This window comes from Myotis yumanensis, unplaced genomic scaffold (genome assembly GCF_028538775.1).
Source record: "Myotis yumanensis isolate MYYU_CA2020_CCGP unplaced genomic scaffold, mMyoYum1.0.hap1 SCAF_17, whole genome shotgun sequence".
NCBI classification, from domain to species: Eukaryota; Metazoa; Chordata; class Mammalia; order Chiroptera; family Vespertilionidae; genus Myotis; species Myotis yumanensis.
In genome coordinates, this window is record NW_027223768.1 from 3,311,162 (window position 1) to 3,335,634 (window position 24,473).

Genomic DNA, 24,473 nt, shown 5'->3' on the forward strand with positions numbered 1-24,473 from the left:
GACCTCCCCTAGCTGGTGCAGCTCAAGGTCACGTTGAAGTCTAAACATAGAACTCCGGCCTTCTGTACGTTTGTCAAAACTCCCACTTGATTAAATTAATAGAAACAGAGTCATCCTTTTCTTTCGCCAGCAATATCCTCATTTTCAATGAATATGCATTGGATGCCTTATAACAAAACTTTATAGAATTTGGTAAAATAGAAAAATGCACGTGTATAGCACTTTAGACATTTTTGTTTCTTATGCCTCTGCAATCAAGATAAAATTGCAATTATTTCTAGGAAAGTTAATGTAAGTATTACTGATAACATGATCAAGTAAATAAAATAATTAAGAACTGAATTAGATATATATGCAGTAGACAACCATGGAGAGTGGATATAATCGAATAAGTCATGTTGAAAGAAGAAATATCGGGGTTCTATCATTACTAGCTATTAGCTGAAACTAGAACAACAGCCAAAAAAATCGCCAGTCTACTCTACCTGTATTATGCTTTAGAGTTTTATAATTAAGTATGCTTTTCAGAATCATGTGCATCTATAACGAATTGTAAAGACAAAAAGCAATAAAGAAAGGCATATAGGGAGAATTTAAATGTTTCTTAAAGCCTGGTATTCAGGCTTTATATATATAAAGATAATAGCTAACATTATTGTCTGTCTATATCTGTCTGTCTGTCTGTCTGTCTATCTATCTATCTACCTACCTACCTACCTACCTACCTATATATCCATCTATAGATAAGCCTGTGCCAAAGTAGCCAGTTATCTTTAGAGCATGGATTTCTCTGGAAGGAGTAATCCTTGTCTAACCTCCATAATTCTGTCCTCTGTTTGCACTCTTTCCAAATAGGGACCAACAAGACTCAGTTGGACTATAATGATGGAGGAAGTAACACGCTCACCACCTAAGCACTGACGGCATCTCTCTCCTGGAGCTGCTCGGTCTCATTGGAAAGCATCACTGCTTTTGTTCTTATTTTTATCTGCACCGCATCCCCTGAGGAGACTTAAGGCTTTGTTGTCTACATGAAGCTTTCCAACTCTGGGGTTTTGAGGATGCCATAAAGACGGGTGAAAAAGAGAGACCCTATTGTAATCAACCAGGTGAATCTATGCAGAAAGATTAGCAGTGGTGGCAAGACTTCCACATGGTCTGTGAGCAGCTGAGCGTGAATGATTGTCTGTGAGGAGAGAGGGTCTCCTAGAAATGTCATCAAGTCTGTTCTGGCTTCATTTGGTAGAAAATAGTGGCATCGATAGATATCTGTGCACCTATGAGAGCTAGAATACATGATAAATATTAAATGAATGGAAAATTAAGGTTCTACATTTGGGGAAGTCTATCATTTTTTAATTTTCTAAAAAGATTATCTTTGTTTTCTTTTCTATCTTTTATATGTAAGACCATCAATTGCCTACTGGATATAAGGCATTATAATCTGTGTAATACATGAAGAAAGAACCATATATAGATTTAATATCAAAACTGTCATAATTTTAATGTTAGTTATTCTTCCATATAGACGGTATTATGTAGGTTCAAATAAAATTTAAGTTTGATGATGTTGTCACTATATTCAAATCTATTCACATGATACATTTTTCACTATTGTGCCAAACACATAAAAAATTGACTAAAAGTGAATAAGAATTTGTTATTTAGAGGAAACTAACTAGTCTAAATAACAAGTTAGAAAAAGCACAGTTAACTTCTAAAAGAAACTGACATATTTATTAATTCAAATTAGAATAATAAATATGAATGTCACAAATTTATTAACATAAAATTAACTAATATAAAGTACAACATGTATGCTTGATGCTCCACATGTACTTTATTTTCTGTTTCATTAGCAAATATCATTGCATTCCTATTTTGTATAGGTAGAACATACATTAATTTTTAATGTATTTTTGAAATATAATGATATATTATAGTTCAAAATTAATATAAGAATTGCTTACAGATTTGGTTGACCAGTTTTTCACATACTAGTATAAAATGGTTGTCTCATTATTGAAGTATCAGTGTCACTTTGAAATAGAAAAAAACCAAAAGCTGATTTAAATTTTTCATTGTGACATGTTCAGCAGAGAAACTAGTAAGAGATGCTGTTACGCATCACCCCAGCAGACTTTCAGCCAGCCTTTGCTCCAGCAATATGTTGTTTTCATCAAATGCTTGTAACAAAAACAAGTTTGAGCCCAGTAAGGCACATGCTCGCGTTTGTGGGCTCAATCCCCAGTGTGAGGTGTGCAGGAGGCAGCCGATCAATGATTCTCTCCATCATTGATATTTCTATCTCTCTCCCTCTCCTTTCCTCTCTGAAATTGATGTGTGTGTATACACACACACACACACACACACATTTGACATCTGAGAATGTTAATATATGTATAGACCATTAAAATAGAAAAAGGTTTACCATTTTAAATGAAGGCAAGTTTACTTTTAAATGAACTTAAGATAAAAAAGGGATAAAAAGTCTTATTTTGATTCAAAAGAACTCAGCTACCTGGCTAATAGCATTAAAAAATGGGAATGTCACCTCAAGGTGACATATTAAGAACACATACCTTTATTCTTTAAAAAGAAATCACCATATCTGTTGCCAAAAAAATATATCAGCCTTATCTTTTTTAAAACAGGAACAAAGTAAACTTCATCAATCTTGAACACCTATACTAAATGTCATGCATTTTAATACGGGATCACTGCATCATCTGCAAGGTATGAAAGCACTAACACTGAGGGCTAGTTTACCGATCCTCTTGGGATTCAGCTTCTTAAGACTTTTTCCTGTTTTGAAAAAAAATTAATATGAAGTCATGGAAAAGATCATTGCAACAGAAATCACTATCAGACCTTAAAAAGTAATGTAAAAAATACATATTTCCAGCATTTCAAAGGTAATATTCAAAATAACTATTTAAAACTGAAAGATAAGAGTCTTAGCCTGTTCTAAATAGTAAAACTCAAAAGGTGGCACCTAGTAATCGTGTATTTAGAAGGTAAGAGAAATGCTATTTGAGCTACTTTCAAGCACAAGGACAGTTTTAATGTTTTTCAACTTCCACCATCTCTTCTAAAATTTAATACTTTCAACTTGTGAAAAGAATCTAAATACGTAGTTTTGAGACCAGCCGGAGGCTCACTTCCAGGTGGCTTACTTTTTGATTTCCAGAAAATCCACACCAACCAATATTCCTGGAAGGTCTGGAGAAAGGGCACGCGGACTGTATTTCTTGTTCTTTGGGACAGTCAAGGCTGACAGAATTGCTCTGACTATTCTGACTTAGATCCGTGTATTTTTGGTCTGAATGAGAACAGAGTCAGATTTCATTGTGGTGAATTTTCTTGGGGAAAAAAATCGCTTGGGAGAATGGTTTTACACCTGAATTTCAAATAACGTGACCTAACATGAATAAAAGTACATGAATAGTTTAATGACCACCATCAGTTCATACTGCTTTTCATTTCATGGTGATTGGCATCAAATTTTGTGCAAGAAAAAGAAAACATACATCAATGTAGCAGAGCCTACCAGAAGTAGAAACTCCCTCACATCCTACAAACTTTAAGGTGGCTCGAGTGCCCCTGTCTCCTCTGCAGACATTCCTCAAGGCCTGGGAAGTGGGGAGACCCCGAGCTCTTTCACCCTGATCTGGAAGCAGAGTTCATGACTGCAGTGCTAAGGGCAAAATAGGGCTTTTAGAGATTATCTTTTTCTCGCCCCCCCACCCCCCGCAAACATGCAATATGCTTATATACACCGCATACAAGGGAGGTATGTCTATTTGTAAGAAACTTAAGTTACAAAATACTTTAACAAGAAGAAAAAACACCAGAAGCCATTTCGAGTCAGTTCTTCCCGGATAGCGAGCGCTATTGAAAAAAGTGTGCTTTAACGGAAATGGGATACATAGAGACGAGCCTCCAAACTGCAGGACCGCGTCTCTGCCACTGACACTGACGGGAGACACCCTGGCCCACCTCCTGGTCCTCACCTCATCGACCTGCGGCTCCTGCGCCTGCGCGGCCTTGGGCGCCGAGGAATCGCAGTCGGGGCTGTAATGCTCACAGTAGTCGTAGGCGGCTTTGGGGTCACTGATGATCAGCAGCTGTTGGATGTCCCCCTGCCCAGAAGCAAACAAGGATGTGGTCAGCATATCCAAATATACACACAGTAGGTCTAGGGCAGTGGTTCCCACGTGGGGCACATGCCCCACGGGGCGGGGGGAGGGGGACAAAGTGATTTTTAAGGGGGGCAATCCGAGAATGAGTTATTCACAGTGAATTTTTTGCATTTCTTATGGTTCTAGGGGCCTCATATACAGTAGATATATATATTCTGACATATTTATGCATTTCAGTTCTCTATTAGGTTTTGAAAGTTTATTTGCTATTTTTTCATATCACTTCATATTATCGTTATTTTTTAACCATTTCTTAGTGATTTCTTCCTCAGTACTTCAATTCTCCTTTCGTTCTTTTTTTTTCCTTTCATGGATGCCATGTTCTTCAGAAGCTTGTTTAGACCAAGTTCATGGCCTTTTAGGCTTCCTCCACATGAATAGGCGTTCACTTTTTGAATAATAAGAATTATATGTCATGGGGGTGAGGCGGGCATCAGGAATTTAAAGATGCTTAGGTGGGGCATGGCCAAAAAAAGGTTGGGAACCACTGGTCTAGAGCAAGACTCATTCAAGATCACGTGTGGTATATTTCTGCATATCTGAAGAAGAAAACTCACTTACTGCTCATTGTTAAAAACAGTCTGATAGGATTGAAAGGGAAATTCGCACCTTTTCCACTCCAGTTGACGCTAGAACAACACAGGTTTAAGCTGCGTGGGTCCACTTGTATGTGGATTTTTTTGTTCAAGAAATATGTTAGAACATTTTTGAAGATTTGTGACAAATTTAAAAAATTCTCAGATGAACCTTATGGTTTTCTCAGTAACATTTCCTTTTCTCTCACTTAATTTATTGTAAGAATATAGTATACTATAGTGACCTGGTGCACAGATTCGTGCACAGTGAAAGGAAATTAATTAGAAGGTGGCCAGCAGGGTGAGACTGGGTGAGTAGGGCTGGACACGCCCTGGAGATAACCTCCCGCAGTCCCTCCTCCGCCAGCTGCACCTGGAGTGGCACTGGTAGTGCCATGGCTCTGAGGGAGTCTGTGGGGTCCCTCCAGCAGGTGGGATCCCTGGGCCTGGCCTGCAGGGATCGGGCCGAAACTGGCTCTCCGACATCCCCTGAGGAGTCCCGGAGTGCGAGAGAGCACTCTGCAAAGCTGCTGTAGTACAGGGTGTGGAATGCAAACGCAAGTGTGCAGTGAACCAGATTCGGGGCCACAGTGCCCCAGCAACAACGTAACCCATGGCCAAAGGTGGAACTGCGTAGCCCCGTGAGGAATCTGGCTCCTTCCTTTCTGGTTCCAGGGTGTGTCACCCGAGAACCTTTGCTGCCAAGTCACTGCAGCTCGGCAGTTCCTGCGTTGAGTGTCTGCCCCCTGGTGGTCAGTGCATGTCATAGCGACTGGTTAGATAGAAGGAGGGACACTTAGCATATTAGCCTTTTGTATATATAGATAAATCACCTGACATACAAATATGTGTTAATTGAATGTTTATATTATTGGTAAGGCTTCTTGTCTATAGTAAGCTATTAGTAGCTAAATTTTGAGGGAGTCAAAATTATACACAGATTTTTTGACTGAACAGAGGGTTGGTGCCCTTAACCCCAGCGTTGTTCAAGGGTCAACTGTATTCTGCTCTTGAAACAATCTGTTTCCACATGGGTCTAATTAAACAGGAAACTAGTTTGACATGAATCTATGGGTCATGACCCTATTAATTATACTAAAGCCCAGAAAAATCCTGAGTGAACATCCATATGACTCAGACTCCAGGCCCTGTAGATTTGAGAATAGGAACTGGATTTCCAGAACTCCTGAGGTCATTCTGAATAACTTAAAATTACTCCAGCTTTCTCTGCATTCTACACTTATTAACGGATGTTATTTAGGGCCTGATGAAAGTATAGACATTAAGATGTTAAAGACTCTTCACACTGAGTACTAAGAAATGACCCTTTGTTTCCTCTTACTTGCCTGTGTCTCCCCATAGTTTGCTGTCCAAAGTTGCAAATCCTCTGCTATTTCTGAATAAACTCAATCTGGGTAGCTAAAGACCGTGTTATTTCATTTTTAAGGTGGACAACACCAACTGATCAATTTAGAGCACTGAGATCCACGACTGAATTATTATAAATAATCACAAATAACCAATAGAAATGTGAATACAGAATTATTCATTAGGCTGTATAAAAAAAACATGAGGTCTCACTGAGTACTGGTCTCATGAGGGGTTTCAATTAGAAATCCTGATTCTGGAACTTTCTCCCAGTGTGCCATTAACTAGTTGGAATGATGCTAGTCACTCATTTGTAAAAAGAACACACTGAGAGATCATATCTGTGGCCCTCTCCAAGACTGAAATCTATAATCCCATACTTAAATTATAGTAACTATAACGAACCAAGTAGAGATGTCTTTGAGATAGAAAAACGTTGCCAACCTCAAATACGCATGCAGTACTTGTAAAATCCTGTATTTTTGAAGAGAATTACGGTTTCCTAAGTACTTACTATTTTAGTCAAGGCACCTGACCTCATTAAATGGAATCCTGCCAACCTTTCCACCATAAATTCTTATTGCAGGTGGTCCATTTTCAACCATAAGACACACTACTGAAAAGTCGCTGGAAAAGGCAGTTAAAAATCTGCTCTTCTCCATCTCCCAGAAGGCATCTCCCAGTGCTTTTCTGTTAATCATATGACAGGCTGTGAGACAGTCTGCAGATAAATAAAAGCATCCTGACAGGTGGAGGGAACTGTAAATATTTAGCTTCATTAGTCATAGAAAATTCCACAGCTGGAAAAAGGTGAAGCTACCCAGTAAAACTGGCATCTGGCGCACACCAGGTGTGAAAGCCAGCTTCTCCTCCAATGGCCTACAAAGCTTGGAGTTGAGTTGATGCAATTACCTTGCGTGGGCAGCTGTGGAAGCCAGGTCTACACGATAGTGTCTGCCTACAGAGAACATGGGTCTAGAGCAGCCGTGGGCAAACTACAGCCCGCTTGAAATGAATAAAACTAAAAAAAAAAAAGACCGTACGTACCCTTTTATGTAATGATGTTTACTTTGAATTTATATTAGTTCACACAAACACTCCATGCATGCTTTTGTTCCGGCCCTCCGGTCCAGTTTAAGAACCCATTGTGGCCCTCGAGTCAAAAAGTTTGCCCACCCCTGGTCTAGAGCAAAGCACATGTAAGAAAACCTGACGGAACCTACCTATGCTGAGCAGGTTCTGCCGAATGTCATGTGCATTGCAAAAGGTTCCTGCCACGTTTTTATTAGACCCGTTATATAAGTGACAGGATAGCGTACCCTCCTTTCCAAACTAAAGTGGAATGCATGCATTCTAACAATGTTTGGCTTGTTTTCATTTTTGTTTTATATATATATACAATAACTATTTTATTATTTTTTAAATACATTTTTGTTGATTTAAGAGAGGAAGGGAGAGGGAGAGAGAGAGAGAAACATCAATGATGAGAGAGAATCGTGGATCGGCTGCCTCCTGCACGCCCCACACTGGGAACCGAGCCCACAACCCAGGCCTGTGCCCTGACCAGGAATTCAACCGTGACCTCCTGGTTCAGAGGTCGATGCTCAACACTGAGCCATGCCGGCCAGCTACAATAACTCTGAATAAGGCTCAACTACTTCTATTTTCTCATAGCTATATCACACTCTAGGAGATACACAAGTTAATAAAAACTCAGCTTTTGATGCCTGTGTAAGAAATCACCTTTATTGGAAAAGTGTCCTACAAGATTGGTTTACTGCTTAACGGTCACTGTCCATGGTCAATGTGAGGTGTCTGAATTGTCAGATGCAACACCCCATCTTTCTGTGAGACCCACCAGTGCCTGAAGTCAGTTCCCAGCGTGGGCATCCCCTGAACTGACAACACAGCAGCTGAGTCCTAAGAACTGGCACTGGAAAGCCAGCTGAAGGCTCGAGAGTTAGGTTCCCACAGGGCCTCATCCGAGTTATAATGAAACAATGTTCAGGAAACGATGCTATTCGAAAACCTTGCTGCACTTGAAGGCCTTAAAATAGCGCCTGGCATCTTTCCTTCATGCATATCTTAAGTTTAAGGATTCAAATAATCAGTCTATGTCACTTGCCTGGAAAGGACACTGTTTCTACCAGAACACAAAGGGACAGTTTCCAGTCTGGGATCCTCTTCTTACTCAGCCCATCTCCACTGTCCAATAAATAAAAATTCACTCAATTACATCTTCAGAAAGCAAGGCCCTGTCTGTTTCGTTCTCCAAGCTTCCTCCCTTTCTGGAATAAGCCAGTGTGCAGCAGGCACACAATAAATGGGCCCCCGGGCAATGAATTTATTCACCGTTCCAAGCCTCGATTTCACCCCTGAAATTAAGAACACTCTTATTTATTTGTTTTGCATTTCCTAGAGCTTCTTTAAAAATTAATATGTACTTAAGCAGTTTTTAAAGTGTAAAGTGTATATATGTATTAGGTATAATTATTTCAGTATTTGAGGGCAATTCAAGGAGAATGCACCTTTGAAAGGCAAATTTCTAGACAATATGTATATGGACCCTGTAAAATTTAAAAAATGCTGCCGGACAATCCATTTGTGGATGCTCTAAAAATAAATTCCAAAAGATTGGGATTAAGGAGCCTTAAAGTCATTATTCTATAAGGAAAGGCAATCAGGAAAAAATACATAATCAACGAGAAAGAAAGGTGGAGTTAGCTAAGCAGTTTCCAGCATGCGCCACTGTCAAAGCCATTGCCTAACAAAATTATAGGGTATTTCCATAAGGTGCCCGCTGGAGGCTAAGGCTTCGGTTCCCCTTTGATAGCAGAGCTTTGTTCAATGTATAGGGATCCTGGGAGGAGTGGTTGTTTGTATATTCGGGAACACGACCGACATTAAATCTTCAACATGGCACAGGCTTCTCAAGGAGCAGCTCCCACTGCCAGCCGATTAATTGGAAACTGATGCTTCCTGTCTGCCCAGACTTCTGAATTTGCCGGGGCGTTCGTTCTCATCGCCGTTCTTCTCTCCCAACATTCCATCCAGTTAATGATTCCTCTCAAGAATTTTGTGTGGAAAAGGAAAGCTGCCAACATGCTTAGAATTCTAGTGTAACTGAAAAATGCATCATCGATTGCACGGAAGGAGGGAAACCACGTAATCAGAGACAGAACTGCTACCCACACAGTCCTTATATTTCACCCACACCAGCTTGGGAAATCAATTGTAAGAAAATGGGTAGCGTTCCTGAGTTACTAATTCGACAACTATTTACCAAGTATCACAGAAACTGCCTAAAGTTGAATAAAACATGACCACCAAAAGTGCATATTTGTCTTATACTTTTAGTCAAAGACTTTTACTAAAAAATAATTACCAGCAATGCTCTACTTCCCCCCAAATAATAAATTAAATTAAATGTTCATTATTTTTAACCATTTTTAAATTTTTAATTACAGTTGACTTACAACATTAGTTTCAGATGGACACCCAGTGATTAGACATTATATAACTTACTAAGAGATCATGCCTATAAATCTCGTAGCCATCTGGCACCACACATAGTTGTTAGAATATTATTGACCATATTCCCCAGGCTGTACTTTATATCTCCATGACTATTCTGCAACTACCAATCTGTACTTCTAAATCTCTTCACTTTTTTCAACCCCCTCCCATCTGGCAACCATCAAAATATTCTCTGTATCTATGAGCTTGTTTCTGTTCTGCTTTCTTCATTTATTTTGCTTTTTAGATTTAATTGTTGATAGATATGTATTAGTGTCACTTCATTGTTCATATTTTGATCTTTCTTCTTCTTATTATTATTATTAAAGAAGACCCTTTAACATTTCATGGAATTCTGGTTTGGTGGTGATGAACTCCTTTAGCGTTTTCTTGTCTGGGAAGTTCTTTATCTGTCCTTCGATTCCAAATGATAGATTTGCTGGGTAGAATAATCTTGGATATAGGTCATTGCTTTTCATCACTTTGAATATTTCTTGCCAGTCCCTTCTGGCCTGCAAAGTTTCTGTTGAGAAATCAGCTGATAGTCTTATGGGAGGTCCCTTGTAGATAACTAACTGCTTTTTCTTGCTGCTTTTAAGATTCACTCTTTGTCTTTATCCTTTTGTATTTTAATTATGATGTGTCTTGGTGTGGGTCTCTTTGGATTCATCTTGTTTGGGACTCTCTACCCTTCCTGGATTTGTAGGACTATTTCCTTCACCAGGGAAAGGAAATTTTCTGTTATTTTTTTAAGTAGGTTTTCAACTCCTAGCTCTTGGAAAAATGGTAGCATACCTGGCCTCTTGTGTCCTTTTTTGCCACAGAAGAGCTATATCCTTTGAATTAATAAGTGCTAAAAAGTATGCTTATTCATTCATTTAGACAATAATAAACTTAAGGCACTATTCTACACACTGAGTATATATAGCACAAAGTCCCTGCCCTCTTAGAGCTTAGATTCCAGATGGGGAAAGATAAACTAAGCAAAATTAAAGAGTGTTAAGCACTGTGAAGAATATAATAAAGCATGATAAGGGAGACATGTCAGAAGCCATGTCTGAGATGTGTCATGTAGATACATAGGACTATTTGTACATGCCAGCCATAAGACCCCCTTAGACATAACCACATATATATTGTCTGAACGGATCAAAAAAACAAGTCCCAGGGAGATTGTCAGAGGGAATCAAAAAACAAGGCCCACGTATATGATGTCTACAAGAAACCTACTTGAAATAGAAAGACATATAGATTAAAAGTAAAGGGATGGAGGAAGATACACCATGCTATCACTAATCAAAGAAAGTAGGAGTACCTGTATTAATTTTAGTTCCAATTGACTTCAAAGCACAGAAAGTTATCCAGGTTCAACAGAGACGTTATATGATGATGAAGAAGAAAACTGTCCAAGAAAATAGCTACCCTTAATGTGTATGTGCCTAACCTCAGGCATCAAAACTATGTGAGGCAAAAACTAAAACAACCCAGGAAAAATTTGATTAATCCAATATTATAGTGGAAGAGTTTAACAACCTACTCCCAGAAATGGACAGATTCAGCTGCAAAAAAATTAGCAAGGACATAGTTGAACTCAACAACACTATCAATCAAGTGGATATAATTGAATACATAGACTACTTCAGCCAACAACAGCAAATCACACATTCTTTTCAATCTCACATGGAACATTCACCAAGAAAGACCACATTCTGGGCCATAAAACACACCTTAACAAATTTAAAGAATAAAATCCTACAGGATCTGCACACAGATGTTTATAGCAGCTTATCTCACAGCTCCCAAAACTTGGGAGCAACCAAGATGCTCTTCAGTAGATGACCTAATGAACTGTGTTACAGCCAGACAGCGGGATATTAATCATCACTGACGAGCAAGGAGCTATCAGGCCATGAAGCACATGGAGGAGACATAAAAGCATATGACTCAGTGAAAGAAATCAATCTGAAGACTAAAAACTGTAAGATGCCAACTATGTGACATCTTGGAAAAGGCAAAAAAAACTACAGAGACAGTAAAAAGATGAGTGGTTACCGGAGTTTAGGGGTAAGGGAGAAGATTTTTAGGGCATGAAACTACTTCATACGACACTACATTGGTGAATGCATGTGCCAAAAGCCATACAATATACAACAGGAAAACTGTTGTATATCAATGTATGATTAAATTAACATAGAATGTATACCCATATGTATCACATACCAGTATTTTAAGCACCTTATAAACATCAGGTCATTTTTAAAATAAGTATGTATGAGGGAGATTCCATTACTATTCCCATCTGAAGAATGATAAAATTAAAACATTCATAAAGTAATTATACAGAGAAACATCATTAAGCTAGATGCTGAGATTCAAAATCAGATTTTTCTCATTCCAGAATCAATTCTTATATTCCCTCTGCTAACTGAAATTATAGAATCTGAATTATGGGTCTATATATTCATTTTGGCATTTTCATATAAACTAATTTGTCATTATTTTACAAAATGTTTTTCGTTTTTTTCTTATCTGTTAAATATTTTGTTCCTACAAGTCTTCAGGTTGCAATTCAAATAGGGCCATTTTTAGCATTTTTGCCAGAATAGTACCATTCCATAAATGCAGGGTAGTATATAGACAAAATGATATAGACTAAACAAATTTGCATCTAAATTGAAATGACACTATTTCCAAAGAAGTGAAAATGAATTGCTGGTGTTTTTACATCTTCTTCTTCATTACAACTCTTGATCCAACACGAAAACAATGCATACATGGTACCATTGCTATCTCCTGTCAGTTTTAGTTTAATTTCTACACATTCAGTTGCCATGACTCAGAAATCTAGATAGGAACCATAATGTAAACCAAAAGAATTGAAATAGTTGAGTACATTTTTAGGAAAAGATATATTAATACCATATTCAGGTATGCTGAATTAATTTCACAAAAGGAATCAGAACACTTTATTCTGATTGAACAAGGTGTGTGTGTTACAAAATTAAATTTAGCCTGTAAAACTGATGTTCACAAATAGTTTACACTTAAAATAAAACTTTGCGCCCTGGGTGGGTGGCTCAGTTAGTTGGAGCTTCACCCAGTACACCCAAAGTTCACGGGTTTGATTCCCAATCAGGGCACGTACCTAGATTTCAGGTTTGATACCCTGTCAGTACACTTAGGGGAGGGAGCCGATCAATATTTCTCTCTCTCTACCTCTCCCTCCTCTCTCTTTAAAATCAATTACACACACACACACACACACACACACACACTTAAAATCTTTTTAACTTTGCAAGACTAGAAATTAAATTAATTTGTTTACAATACCCATTCCTCTAATAATTCAATATGTAGTATTTGTGTGCAATCAAAGCATGATACTGGAAGATGTGAGAGTATATGATTATATATTGCCTGGATCAATTTATGATTTCACTTAGTATGATAAAATGTGTTAAAACATTGTGTTTAGAATCTAGGGCTTAGATAAATACCAGTGGAGAATATGCAAAACACATGGAATCCCAAACAAATAATCTGAAAATATCACCAATATCAATTATTATTAAACTACTAGAGGCCTGGTCCACAAATTTGTGCACAGGTGGGTCCCTCCGCCTGGCCAGTGATTGGGGCCAATCAGGGCCTATCGGACAGGGGGAGGGACCGTGGGAGGTTGGCTGTGGGAGCACACTGACCACCAGGGGGCAGCTCCTGCATTGAGTTTCTTTCCCCTGGTGGTCAGTGTGTGTCATAGCTACCGGCTGGTTGTCCAGTCGTCTGGTTGTAACGATCACTTAGGCTTTTATATATAGAGAAGACTAGAGGCCCGATGCCTCTACGACAAGAGTAGGCCTTCCTTCCCCTGGCTGCTGGCACCAGCTTCCCTCTGGCACCCAGGACCCGGGCTTCCCTCCGGCCATCAGCAGGCACCTGGGACCCAGGCTTCCCTCGCAGCCCTGGCTTCGTCCGGAAGGATGTCCAGTCTAATTAGCATACTACACTTTTATTATTATAGATGCCACAGTGAGGTATATAAGCACAGGAATGCAAGACTGACACTTCGAAGTTACACTGTTCTTTTTATAAAAATACATACTGTCTGTGTGTATGTGTGGGTACATAAGTGTATGTACATATATGTAATATGTACAGATTCACACATCAACAAAACACAGCATATCTTCCATGTAAAGCTTGTCTATTAACCTGTAATATCTTGCACAGCTTCACTCAGTTCGACTTTGAAAAGTAAGTGACTTAGAGATTGTGCACCAACAGCCATCAGAATAACGAATGACATCTCAGGGTGGGCCCCGTAGCGGGCCAGGCCCCCATCTGTGTGTTTGGCTCACGATCGACTAAATGACACAGAAAGCACCAGCTACCAGGTGCAGGGCCTGCAGGGTTAACAGCAGGAATGTGATGCTCTAACTGGGGAATTATAATGGGAAGAAAGCTTTCTACCAGGACCTTCACATCAATTTAAAAAAGGTATTTGCACAACATAAAGGTCCCCTTTGCCATCTCTCTTGTGCCTTGGAAACCTTCACAAAGGCCCGAGAAAAGCAGAATATCCGACTTGCTCATTTTTCTAAATTCATCTCCCAGAGAAGGAAGTGAAGGAAATGTCCTTTTCTCTAAAGGAAAGAATAGCAGCCACTCGGAGTGGAGCCACGGGCCCTTCCCCGGAGAATAGCTGCCTGTGTTCGCATCACCCAATCTCTGTCAACGCTTCCCGGCCCTCGGGTCGCCATTGTCCACTCATTCTCTCACCCAACAATGGCAAACATCAGCGCTGCGCCCGCAGGGGACGAAAGTAGGTCACCCTGTCGGGCACGTCTTGGTGGTTCCTGCCATTAGCTCGGTGCTCCTGCCTCAACCAGAGCCAGCCGGAAATAAAGTCCGATTCGTCTTTACCTCAAACACCTCTTCATCCAGAATCCTTGTGCCGAACACCGCGATCCCGTTGGTGTCCACGATCGCTCGCTCGCTTCTCCCCAGCGGTTTGGTCGTTTTCTTCTTACAGTCAACGATCATGGTCACAGTGTTCCTCTCCACGCTGATGGCGACCCGATGCCACCTGCAAAAGCCCGATGATAATCCTTGCGTGAGCGCCCCAGACCTGGTTGCTGGGCCATCGTTCACGTTAAAATACGGTCTGGCTCAGTGGATAGAGCCTCAGCCTGCTGACTGAAGGGCCCTGGGTTTGATTCCTGTCAAGGGCACATGCCCGGGTTGCCAGCTCGACTCCTAATAAGGGGCGTGCAGGAGGCAACTGATCAATGATTCTCTCTCATCACTGATGTTTCTCTCTCTCTCCCTTCCCCTCTGAAGTCAATAAAAAATATATTTTAAAAAAATACAGTGCATTTGAAATTGGGAAAGTGAGCTGAAATGGTGCAAGATGGAGGCTCGCTGTTTACCAGGAATGGCGCTAAGTGCCGGGGACACAGGCAGGATGCTCAGCAGGAGGGCTGCTCAGCATCCCTGCTGATAAGGGGGTGCCATCCCGGGCTGCCCTGTGCGTGGCCACAAAAGCTTCATCTCACCGTGTCCAGTGAGGGTCTTTGATAAGAGATTGGGGGTAGAGGGTGGGGGGTAAGTCATTGTTTCCATGTATGGAAATGCTTTCTTTCCAACAACTACCTCTCTCCGGCCCCCTGAGGCTGGCTGCGAAAGGGTATGTCCTCTAACTGAATGCCAGCTCCACCTGGAGCCCGGGACGTCCTCACTGTAAAACACAATGTGCCTCTCTGTCTTTATTCACGTTTATTTCAAGTGCTTTCGTTTTATTTTTCCATTTTAATTTCAAGACAGTTATAGATCACTCCGGTGGGCAGGAGCCAAGACAGAGACACAATCTCTCTCCTTCTTCCAGGGCTGGCAGGAGGCGGGGATGCGGAAAGCAAGCCCATCTGCGTATGTGTGTGGGGTGGGGGCGGGGGGGGGGGGGCTCATTCAGGGCGTACTGACAGGCGGGAGGGGAGAGGTGACTAGCCCTTCGGAGACGTGCATGCCCGCCTCGTCCTGTAAAATGGTGGGTCTCATTAGCAGTGGCTGGTGCTAACAGAACCACTGGGTGAAGCTCACTAGATGGTGCAAGCCACTCTGGTTTATATTTTCTTTTCTTTTTTTTTTTTTTCCAAATGAAAAGTACTAGATTAATATTCCAGAAATGTCTAGGATTAGATCCATAAAACTGCAGGAGCCTTCCTAAAATGTGACTTGGCAGGGCTCCGGATGAGGGCCAAGTAGATTTCCACATACACTTAATCTCTGGTTTTTCCACAGCCCGCTCAGCGCGCACAGGCGTCTGCTTGGTTTGAATTGAGCAGAGATTTACATGGAGGAACCTCTTCGTACTGTGAGGGTGAAACTTACACGTTTCCACTAAGATGCCTGCGTCCTAGCTTCAACCATTCTCACTAGGGGTGTGCTTTTCGTGAACAGAAAATACTTATGATGTCCATTGTTAAAAGTCATAAGCATTTATTGGGATTAACTACTCTCTGAGTGAGAGACAATGCTGATAGCACAGAATTCAGCGTGATTTTCGGAAGAATGGTGTGGTTGTTGGAGAGTCTGCCCTTCTATCGGCCATTTCCTAAACCAGGGGTCCTCAAACTTTTTAAACAGGGGACCAGTTCACTGTCCCTCAGACCGTTGGAGGGCCGGACTATAGTTTTTAAAAAAACTATGAACCAATTCCTATGCACACTGCACATATCTTATTTTGAAGTAAAAAAACAAAATGGGAACAAATACAATATTTGTATTTGCATGTGGCCTGTGGGCCGTAGTTTGAGGACCCCTGTCCTAAAGCTATGACCTGTCTCTGCCACTTTCCAAATATATGATCGTGTGCAAGGGACCTACACTCTCTGTTGCCTTATCTGTAAAATGGGTTATTCACATCACTTTCTTCAAAGAGCTGGGAAAATTAACTGTGTACAGAGTGTTTAGAAAAGTATGCAGCACATGCCAAGAATTACATAAGGCTTCCTTCCGCTGTTCCTCCGTCTTCACCTGATTGGTACATGGTAAGGAGACCATTGATCTGCTCAAAGAGTCTACAGTGACTTCCCGACTCACTCAGAACAGAGCCCAAAGTGCTGACAACACTGCGACGTGCTAGAGCATCTGGCCCACGTGGCTGTCCATCCCCACTGTCCGGCTCTGCTGCTGGCAGGCCACCACCCTGGACCTTACTTGGACCATCCAGCCACCGCTGGACCTGCACCCCCTCCTCCTGGAATAGCAGCCTTTCCATCCTCAGTGTGACTTGCCCATCTCCTTCACAAGTCTCTGTCTTAGTGAGGTTTGGCCTGAGCCCACTTCTTCAAGGGCACCTCTCCCCCCATTCCCTAAACTCTCCCCTGCTTGTTTCTCTCTCCCAGGTATCACCACCTGACATACTATTTATTAGTTATTTTTTACTGTTCATTGTTTGCCTGCCCGGACTGTACACTATGCCAGGCTGGATATGTTAGCGTGTTCTTCACGGCTCTCTCGCCGGCCTGTAGAAAGCTGCATCACGCCTGTACACACTTGCTGAATTAATCCAGCGGAAGAACTGCTTTGGGCTGAGATGTCACTTACTTCCCATCGGCGAGGTTGACCGTGCGGAACAGGGGGTAGTCTTCGGGGGCGGGCTTCCCCAGGTGGTCTTCAAACAGGAAGACCGGCGACCTCCCGACCTCCACGCCGATTTGCTGAATGCCGTGCTCATTGTAGATAGATAAGAGGAAAGACTGAATTCCTTTTTTGGGTTTTACTGTAAATAATATTGAAAAATCTTCTGGGAAAGTTCCTCCTGAGAAGAAAAGTACAGAGTCAGATTCCGAATTTCCAAAAGGCTCCTGGATCACCCCATTTTCTCAACTTTCTGTGTGGCCTTAGTAAGTCACCTGAGTTCACCCAGTGATAACAACACAGGTTTAAAAGCCAACAGAGGGGACTGTGGCCAGGTAGTTCGGCTGGTTAGAGCATCGTCCAGACACACCAAGGCTGTGGGTTCAACCCCTGGTCAGGGCACATAGGGGAATCGGCCAATGAATGCATAAGTAAGTAGATCAACAAATCCATGCTTTTTCCTCTCTCTGTCTCTCTCTCTCTCTCTGTCTCTCTCTCTCTCTCAAATCTATTTAAAACATTAAAAACAAATAGAGAAGAATCTCTACTAAGCTTTTTCTGCAATAGCTGTCTAAGCTATATCAAGTTTAAAGCCACTCATTTAAAGCACAGTTATTAAATAAAATTAAATAAAATGTTAGGAAGCGAGATCATGATGCCAAGTACAATATCAAGCACAGTGGGCACTTTTAAAAGCACCTAAGTCCCACTTTTGGTGCCAGGCTTGTATCTGCTGCCTGTGCCTCATCCGAGGCCATCCATCACCTCTCTAACGAGGCAGGGTATGAACACGGTGTAAATATCTTCTCTCAGTCATCCTTTTGAAAGCCAGAGTCTCTGATCAGTTTTTCCGACCACACAGAGCAGTTCCACTAATAAAAAAAGCTTATGTCATTCTAAACCAGAACTGTTAGACACGTGGCCGGTTTGATGGTAAATTCAAGAGAAGAGGGCAGACTGTCTCCTCCCCTCCCCCCACCATCATATCCCAAACCCCCCCCCCCCCCCTCCCCGCCGGCCAGGGGAAGATCTGTATCAGTGCTCAGAAAGCATTTAGTCAATGAATGTATTAGTTAAATGAACAGCATAAATATATGTCAGACAGTTAAGCAAAGAAAATGTATATAAAATAAAGTCTACACAGAGAGAGGAAGGGGAATTTTAGGAAATAACATATTTATATCAGACTTAAAAAATTACAACAATTTAATCATCCAATCTGTACAGCAGTACCTTTGAATACTGTCGCTTTCTAACTACACTAATGAGTAAAAGCTGTTAATTATAAAGGTATTTCCCAATTTAAAATAGAGCAATAACCTTAAAGATTATTGTTAAAAAAGAAAATAAAGTTATCTAAGAAATCAGGATTTAATGTCAATCTAACCTAGGCAAACCCACCTTAGTCTCTCCCTAAAAAAGATGCTAATTAAAACTGTTCAAAATTCATGTAACATTATATTTAAAATCGTTTTTCTTGGAAACAAATATGTATGTCGGTAAGAAAACGTTTGTACAAGAAAAAATTTTCAAAAATAAAACTGTTCAAGATTGTTCGCAAATGACTATGTCAGAGAGAATTCCCTAAGAATGTAGTTCAACAACAGAACTGAAACCACCTAGCAGGTGAACTTGTACATGGGTAGGCATGAAACGTGAAGTTGCTCCGTTCTCCCCAATAAGTAAATTCTGTGTGATTCTATGCAAAAGTGAGCTAGACATAATGTTGGCTTCAAGTTTTGTCATCTTGAAATAAAATAGCTTTATTAGGTTTTCTCATTAGCATATCTTCTGTGAATGTGCTGAGTTAAAATTGGCAATTACTAAATCATTATTAGTCCAGCCAGCGTGGCTCAAGCAGTTGAGTGTCAGCCTATGAACCAGGAGGTCACAGTTCGATTCCCTGTCAGAGCACATGCCCGGGTTGTGGGCTCGATCCCCAGCAGGGGGCGTGTAGGAGGCAGCCAATCAATGATTTTTTTTCTCTCATCATTGATGTTTCTATCTCTCTCTCTCCCTCTCTCTTCCTCTCTGAAATCAATAAAAATATATATTTAAAATCATTATTTTCCTTGTTGCCTTGGTGACCACCATCTATTTGCTGTCTGATATATAAAAATGATATCTTCCCCACCATAATCGTGCATTATAAAGAAGGATAAAAAGAAATAGTGAGAAGTAACATAGTGGTAGCCATAGTAATGCAGTGAACTTACCTGAAAAGAGCTGTTTTGTCGGGGCGCTGAGCTGGGCCTGCTTTGAAACTCTGTAAGCAGTATCCGACCCTTTCGAATTCTTTCTGTTTGTGCAAAAGCCCATTGTTTTTGATATTCCCTCTGGAGAATTGTGAAAATCTAGAGCTTTTAGTACATCAACTGGAGCAGCTGAAAAATAAGTTAAAAATAAGAAAAATGTAATTGAACAAAACAACCAGTACGAAAATGAGCATTTCTTTTTTAAAAGAGGAAGTCGTTTGCGGTTCCACCTACAAAATCTGTTTATCACCTGTCCCGCTTCCCTGACATTTGGTGGGGAGCTGAGGAGTGGGGCGGCAGGTAAAGAATAACCAAAACACCCCCAAATACAAAAGATCTCCACGCAGGAACCAAACGACCCAGAGCAAAGCAGAATACTTACTTTTATATAAACATTTATGCGTGTGGGCATGTAGATTTAGAATTTAATGTGACTTGTATATGAATTTGTAGACATTCTGATGCACCACAACTTCAACTTATAAAATCTTTAATTATTCTAAATAACTGCATTGCTTGGCATTAAAGTGAAAGCCATCTGTCATGTTCCATTAACTTCTAACAGATTTACTGTTCTACTATTCATAATCTAAACAAAGGTGATTTTGAAGATTCAAACTCAGAATGTTATGCATAAATACTGCAAATGAGCAGTTAGTAAGTTATATTGTGTGTACAAAGATAAGACAGTAAAAGAATAGTAACAGAACATGATGCCCTTGTTTTGAGTGCTTTGTGCTATTAGTTCTTCACAAAGTACTTTATAGAAGCCTATACTTGCTTGGATATGCGTGCATCTGTGCTTTGTGTGCCTGCCTGAATGTACGGATGTATAATTTGCTGATTTTCACCACCTAAATTTGCCAGAGTAACTGCACGGACATTGCTTCATGCTTCGATGTTTAGATTTAAAGCCTCTGGCGATGAGTAGTCCTGCCCATCCCCGCTTTTATGTAGTCTCGGGGTGTAGGGTCAGGCCTATTTGTTGGCAGAAGCATAAATTTTCCAAATCCAGTTCATTCCGGCTGCCCCCTGCTGCCATGAGGTGACCAGTAGAAAATAAGTTAGGAACCTTAGACTCCCCCTTCAGATAAACATGATGCTGTAAACAGCTGTATTGGAATATAATTCTCATACCAGGCATTTAAAGTGTCCGACTCATTGGTTTTGGTCTACTATACTACTCGTTTATATATGTCATGATTATATATATTATCAAATTTGCTACTTTAGCCATTTTAAAGTGTACAATTGAGTAGCATGGTTATATTCACGTAGTTGTGCAACCATCACCACTATTTCTGCCACTTTTTCAGCACCCCAGACAGAAACTCTAGATCCACTAAGCAATAACTCTCCATTTCCCCCTCCTACAAGCCATTGGTAATCTCTACTCCACTTTCTGTCTGTATGAATTTGCCTATTTCAAATATTTCATATAAGTGGAATCATAAAATATTCCTCAAAACACTAAACATAGAAGTACCATATGACCAAGCAATTCCACTCTGAGAGAGATATACCCCAAATGGTGAAAGCTGGAACTTAAACAGTCACCTGTATGTCAATGTTCATTGCTACACTATTCACAATAGTCAAAACATGGAAATAACCCAAGTTTAGAACAGAATGTGGTATATTCATGCGCTAGAACATGAGTCAGCCATAAGAAGGAATGAAGTTCTGATACATGCTACAACATAGACGAACCTTCAAAACACAGCACTCTATTAAGTAAGCCAAGCACAAAAGGAAAAATGAATATTTTAGACCGCCCCCCCCCAATTTCCTGTTCCACCACCAAGTCTCATTTACTAGTAATTCACTGAGCAAGTAAAACCAGCAATCATGAACTGTAGCGTTGTGATAAAAGCAGACTTCAGAATCTATTACTCAATGTGCTTATATTCTATTGGCTCTCTACTTTTATTCAAAAATTATAAATTTCAGAGAAGGCCATGTGCCAGCCAGTGTATCAGCGAGTCTGAGACATACCCCTTCCTGCACGTATTTAGATTCTAATGAAAAAGTCTCTATTTATGCCTTAGTAAGTAATAGGAGGCAGTATCTCTATTGGAGTAGATTCGCAAAGCCTTGTTTTGTTCAGACGGGAAAGAAATCAGTTCTGGTTGAAAGTGAGAACCAATATTATTGCTTTGAAAACTTTCAGTTGTTAGTCAAAAAAACTAGCATCTCCATCAAATTTTGAAACATAAACTCGCTATTTCTGGGAGGACTTAATGAGAATGAAATTGGGACTTACTTTAGAGTCAGGAGATATCATCACCACAATTTATCACACTCAGAACGTAGAGTGACTGCTACCATGATGCTCTTTGAAAATTACAACTTCCATTCATATTTCTTACAATAACGGTCAGTCTGTTATAGAATCTACGCATGAACGATGGGATGCCTGCGAACAGCACGCATCTGGTCATGTCCTCAGTTAATTAAATTCTGGGCGGTACTGACTTCCATGTGTACAAACCTGTGAATGAGCTTTATGTACTTTGCCTTTGATGGTATAACTAATGTCCTTTCCTTTCATAATAAAGACGTCTACTTATTCCATCAAGCTTCTGAATGAACATCAACATACAATCCAGTAGAGTACATACACTGTGTTTCAAATATTCTTAAAAACACCTTTTCTCTATGGAAAGCAGGCATTTCCAAGGGATCATTAACTCTATCAAATCTGCTACCTTGTAGCTCAGCCTGGGAATATGTAGAGAATAATAATAGCAGTGAAGAACATTTTTTACAATAGCCCTGCTAGTGATGGCCGAGATTTTAAGCCAATAGGACAACTCATCTTTACTTTTCTGTGACGACAGAACTCAGACCACAATAACTATCCTAGCGCCATGTCCAGAGAGTGTAGTATGTGCCAATCACTGGTCTGAATTTATCTCAGACTGTAACCCTACAAACCATTTGGGGCTCTGTTCTTATGCCCACTGTGCAGAGGAAGGGACTGGGAACTAGAAACCAAACGAAGAGAGTGCATGTAAGGTCTGTGCAAATATCAAATCTAGGCTTTTCTCATTCCCCCATCCTCGTGGCTGTACCCCAGAAATAAACACGCTGCATAACGAAACGGAAACTGTGAATATCAGACACTAGAATGATCTTGAGGCCGTTCATTGATGCCTGATGTTTACATTTGCTTGACGTTAAACTCGGTGCGTGCTGCAGGTATAGATTTACTCTGGAGGAGGCTGCTTGCGCAAGCCACAGCACCTTATCTGTTTACTTTATCTTATCTTAGTGCGTGGAAGCCATTAGGGAAAGTACATCTGCAGAGTTGAAAGACTCCGGGGGAGACATGGTCTCAGCCTTAAAGGCTGTCATTCTTCTGAGAAGAAAAGGTGACAGCCCCATGGTCACGGTCCCCACTGTATGGAGGTAAACAAGACATAAAATGAACCACAACTTTCCTTCTCCACAAACTATCTTTTCACGAGGTGGCCCTCTTCAAGGGCAGGGTCTCTCACACTGATCCCTGCTGACTGTGAACCTGATGTGATGGAAACACACTCCCTGTGCAGGACTCAGACAAAGGGCTCTGTTTTTCCTTACGGGGTTCTTTGTAGAAACACACAGTATGAACCGCTTCAAAAAAACAGTTAAAAAATAGGAACATCTAACAGAGATGCCAACTGGATTATTTTTCTAGGGTCACAAAAATGTAGCTCAGTTAAAACCAAGTCTTAAAGTGTTTTGTTTTTTTCCAAGTAAAATCGATAATAAATTAAGCCACTTTGAAATCTGCCTTTTATTCAATCTCATCATCATAGCATTTAACAAATTCTTACAATATGGGTCTAAGGTTTTATACACGCATGCGTGTGCGCGCACACAGGGAAACTATTCTTCATTTTTTATTACCTAAACTGCAACTGTTTAAAGATTAAAAGTAGAAATTTATTTTAAGTTAACTCAATATTTCTACAAGTGAAATTTCCATAGTCAAGGCAAATCCTAAATGCCCTAAAAACTTTAATTGTTTCTATGCTGCCAACAGAGATGGCACAAGTCATGATTCGATTGTCAGATGGATCCAATCTGAAGAGTATTTTGTTCAAAACCTTTTTCCTGGCTTCTGTGGTATACTTTCACTGTTCATTTTATGGGAGAATGGGATCTCAGAGCCCTGTGTGTTACTGCAATAGCCATTTAACTGTTTTCCCTGGTTTTCTTTTTTGTTGTCGTTAATCCTCACCTGAGGATATTTTCCCATTGATTTTTAGGGAGAGTGGAAGAGAGAGGGAAAGACAGAGAGAAATATCCATGTGAGAGAAACACATTGATTGGTTGCCTCCTGCTCTCACCCCGGCCAGGGCCTGGGACGGGGAGGAGCCTGCAACCAAGGTACGTGCCCTTGACCAGAGTCAATCTCAGGACCCTTTGGTCCGCAGGCCAAAGCTCTATCCACTGAGCCACACCGGCTAGGGCTCCCTGGGCTTTCTTATTAATCTGCATGCCACAGCTGGAGTCAGCTGGCAGAACTAGGTGCTGCCTGTCAGCCTGCTGCCTGAATCCCTTGAAAGCAGCCCGCTAACTAGCAGGTGTATGCGCATGCCTTGCTGTGAAATCTTGGCGTTGAGCAGCTGTGGGACTTGGACACATGACTGAGGGCCTTGTGCCTCAGCGTGCACATCTGTAAAGGAACAACAGAAGTATTTAGCTAAAAGAATGTCTGAGAGGACTGAGTTGGTATTTGTAGCGATGCCTCAGAGCAGCGGCTGGGAGGACTCCTGTGGGCGAAGACTGCCCTGCTGTCTGGCACACGAGATAGGAGTGGCTTTACATTTTTAAGCAGCATAATATTTTGTGACACGTGAAAATGGCGTGAGATTTAGACGTCAGCATCCACAAATAAAGGTTTTTACTGTAGTAGCCACAGCCATTTA

General features: G+C 40.8%; 1 protein-coding gene across 4 annotated transcripts in view; it reads right to left on the reverse strand.

Annotated features, from left to right (window-relative positions):
- COL11A1 (collagen type XI alpha 1 chain) overlaps positions 1-24,473 on the reverse strand; it is a 180,131-nt gene that overhangs the window by 98,066 nt on the left and 57,592 nt on the right. For all 4 annotated transcript variants that reach the window (XM_070396042.1, XM_070396043.1, XM_070396045.1 and 1 more), the window contains 4 exons: positions 19,516-19,683; positions 17,267-17,480; positions 14,585-14,747; positions 4,014-4,142 (listed from right to left, as the gene is read on the reverse strand). In XM_070396042.1, coding sequence (XP_070252143.1) covers positions 4,014-4,142; positions 14,585-14,747; positions 17,267-17,480; positions 19,516-19,683 — 674 coding nt within the window. The remainder of the gene's footprint in view (positions 1-4,013; positions 4,143-14,584; positions 14,748-17,266; positions 17,481-19,515; positions 19,684-24,473) is intronic.